The sequence below is a fragment of the Parasteatoda tepidariorum genome, chromosome 9 (assembly GCF_043381705.1).
Source record: "Parasteatoda tepidariorum isolate YZ-2023 chromosome 9, CAS_Ptep_4.0, whole genome shotgun sequence".
Taxonomy (NCBI): domain Eukaryota; kingdom Metazoa; phylum Arthropoda; class Arachnida; order Araneae; family Theridiidae; genus Parasteatoda; species Parasteatoda tepidariorum.
The window spans coordinates 3,772,679-3,774,775 of NC_092212.1; the positions used below are offsets into that span (position 1 = coordinate 3,772,679).

Below are 2,097 nucleotides of genomic sequence, written 5' to 3' on the forward strand. Positions count from 1 at the left end.
TTATTTAAAAAAACGAAACTTTTAGAGAATCGGAGTTTTTGATAAAAAGGCTGAAATTCGAGAGACAAAAAAAATCTCATCCCTGTATAAAGGTCAACCAGTTTTATCCCAAGGAAATGATTTTCAGAGAAACTTCAGAGGGAGGAAAAGGGACTTCAATAATTTCCCTCCGCGGAAAATTAAATTCCTCATAAAACATTTTAACTCGTGCAAAAAAAATTTCAGCGGAAATTAGCGGGAAAAATAGAAAAATCTGAAAAATAGCGGAAATCCGCGAATCCGCGGAAGAATCTCATCCCTGTATCATTTGAATTCGTTTCTCGCGTTATAGATTTCATTTTGCGTTTTGTTTTTTCTTAACATTTTATTTTCTGATTTTTGCTTGATATATTTTTTGCATGATGTGTCTTATTTTTTTTTAATTTTCTTGAGTGCTCCTGATACTATTGTATTGATATATTTATCTTTTGACTTTAATGATACAATATTTGAAAGCATTCCTTTTTGCGGATATATTCGTGTAAGCTGATGAAAAAATTATATCTTTTTTGTTTTCTGGTTTTTATAAATATATATGTATATATATTTTTTTAATTTTTTAAAACTGTTTCATTTTAATAATTTTTCTTCTTTTCTTTTCATTAATTTTATAATTATTTTCCATGTTTTCTCGATATTTTAAATTTATTTTATAAGTTCTATATACTTGCTGCAACTTATGCGCAGTAAATAAAACTTACTAATTTTCTTCGTTTTTTGTCTTTATTGTGCTATATATATGTATATATATATATATATAAAACTCAAATCATTTAAAGATATCTTGAACAGACCATTTCATTTTATATTCAAATTGCAGATCCTTGTAAGACAGTGTAAGCAACCATGTATTGTCTGTTGGCCTTTCAGCTTATTCCGAAATGTTTTTGACTTATAAAGAAGATTTTTTATGAAATGGGTGAAAAAAAGATTTTTAAAAAGCATTACAAAGTGGAATACTTTCAATAATTTGAACATAGAATTAAATAACTTTTTTACTGAAAGTATGAAGAAACTTTAAATGGTTTGAAAAAAAGGATACTATGAGAAGAACTATTTAAGCACTGTATAATGAATGAAGTTTGTGAAAGTTGTAATTTATAAAGCAAAGTATCGCCTGGAATTTTTTCTTTTTCAAAAATAATAAATAAGTTTTAATAAGTTTCTTTCTGCTTTGTTATAGATTCTATGCTTAAAGTATAATAACTTTTGTTTAGGAAAATTATCGTTTGATGCGATGTTTCTCTGCATCGTTTGATAAAAAAACGCAGGAAAACTTCACCTGTCAGCAAACGATTTCTGTTGAAATATTCAAAGCAAACAATCTTTGCTTCAAAGATATTGATGAAAACAATATTTCTGATATTAAATTATAATGCAAGTTTTCGTACTAGTTGCTTCAGAATCGTCGGACGACGTTTTAGGACTAATCAAAATCCTTTTTACGGCATTTTTCAAAGAACGTCTGGTTTTGATGATTTTAATAGGTTTTCCAGGCGTTGTAATCTTCGATTGCTGGCAGCAAACACAGTGACTACTTGAGACTTCAGAGTTATCCTCCCATGCAGTGGTTGGAGGGGGTGCAAACCACGAAGCACTGCTCGCAAATCGCACTCTCCCTCCTGACCTAGGGCGTTCGGGACTTTCGTATGAATCGAACCTGGTTCTCCTTGGACTGTACAGCAGGGAAGGTGCTACAGAAAGAGCCCTCGCTCGAGTCGATCCTAACGTCACTGGTGAATAATATTGGCGATCTGTGTCCGAAATGGGTGGTAAAATGTCAAGAGAAGCTTTTCGTCTGGGAGTGCCTTTGTAATTATTCAGCCAATAGGTTTTCATTTGGCCTTTGCCCTGAAAATATATATATGCATTAAGAATTAATAAACGCAAATATATATATATATATATATATATGTTCAAAATGAAGAATAAAACAAAGAAAAATAATACACAAATGAAAAAAAAAGGGGGGGGGAAATAATAAGTAAAAAAATAACAAACAACAGTTTAAAAGAAAAAAGAAGGATGAAATTTTTTTTAAAAAACCGGAAAAAAAGA

The 2,097-nt window shown here is 30.2% G+C and overlaps 1 protein-coding gene across 1 annotated transcript in view; it reads right to left on the reverse strand.

Moving 5' to 3' along the window:
• Positions 1–585: 585 nt before the first annotated feature.
• The window catches only part of LOC107446729 (soluble guanylate cyclase 88E), a 71,825-nt gene continuing 70,313 nt past the window's right edge, over positions 586–2,097 (reverse strand). The window contains exon 12 of the mRNA XM_043051746.2: positions 586–1,890. Coding sequence (XP_042907680.1) covers positions 1,405–1,890 — 486 coding nt within the window. The 3' untranslated portion in view covers positions 586–1,404. The remainder of the gene's footprint in view (positions 1,891–2,097) is intronic.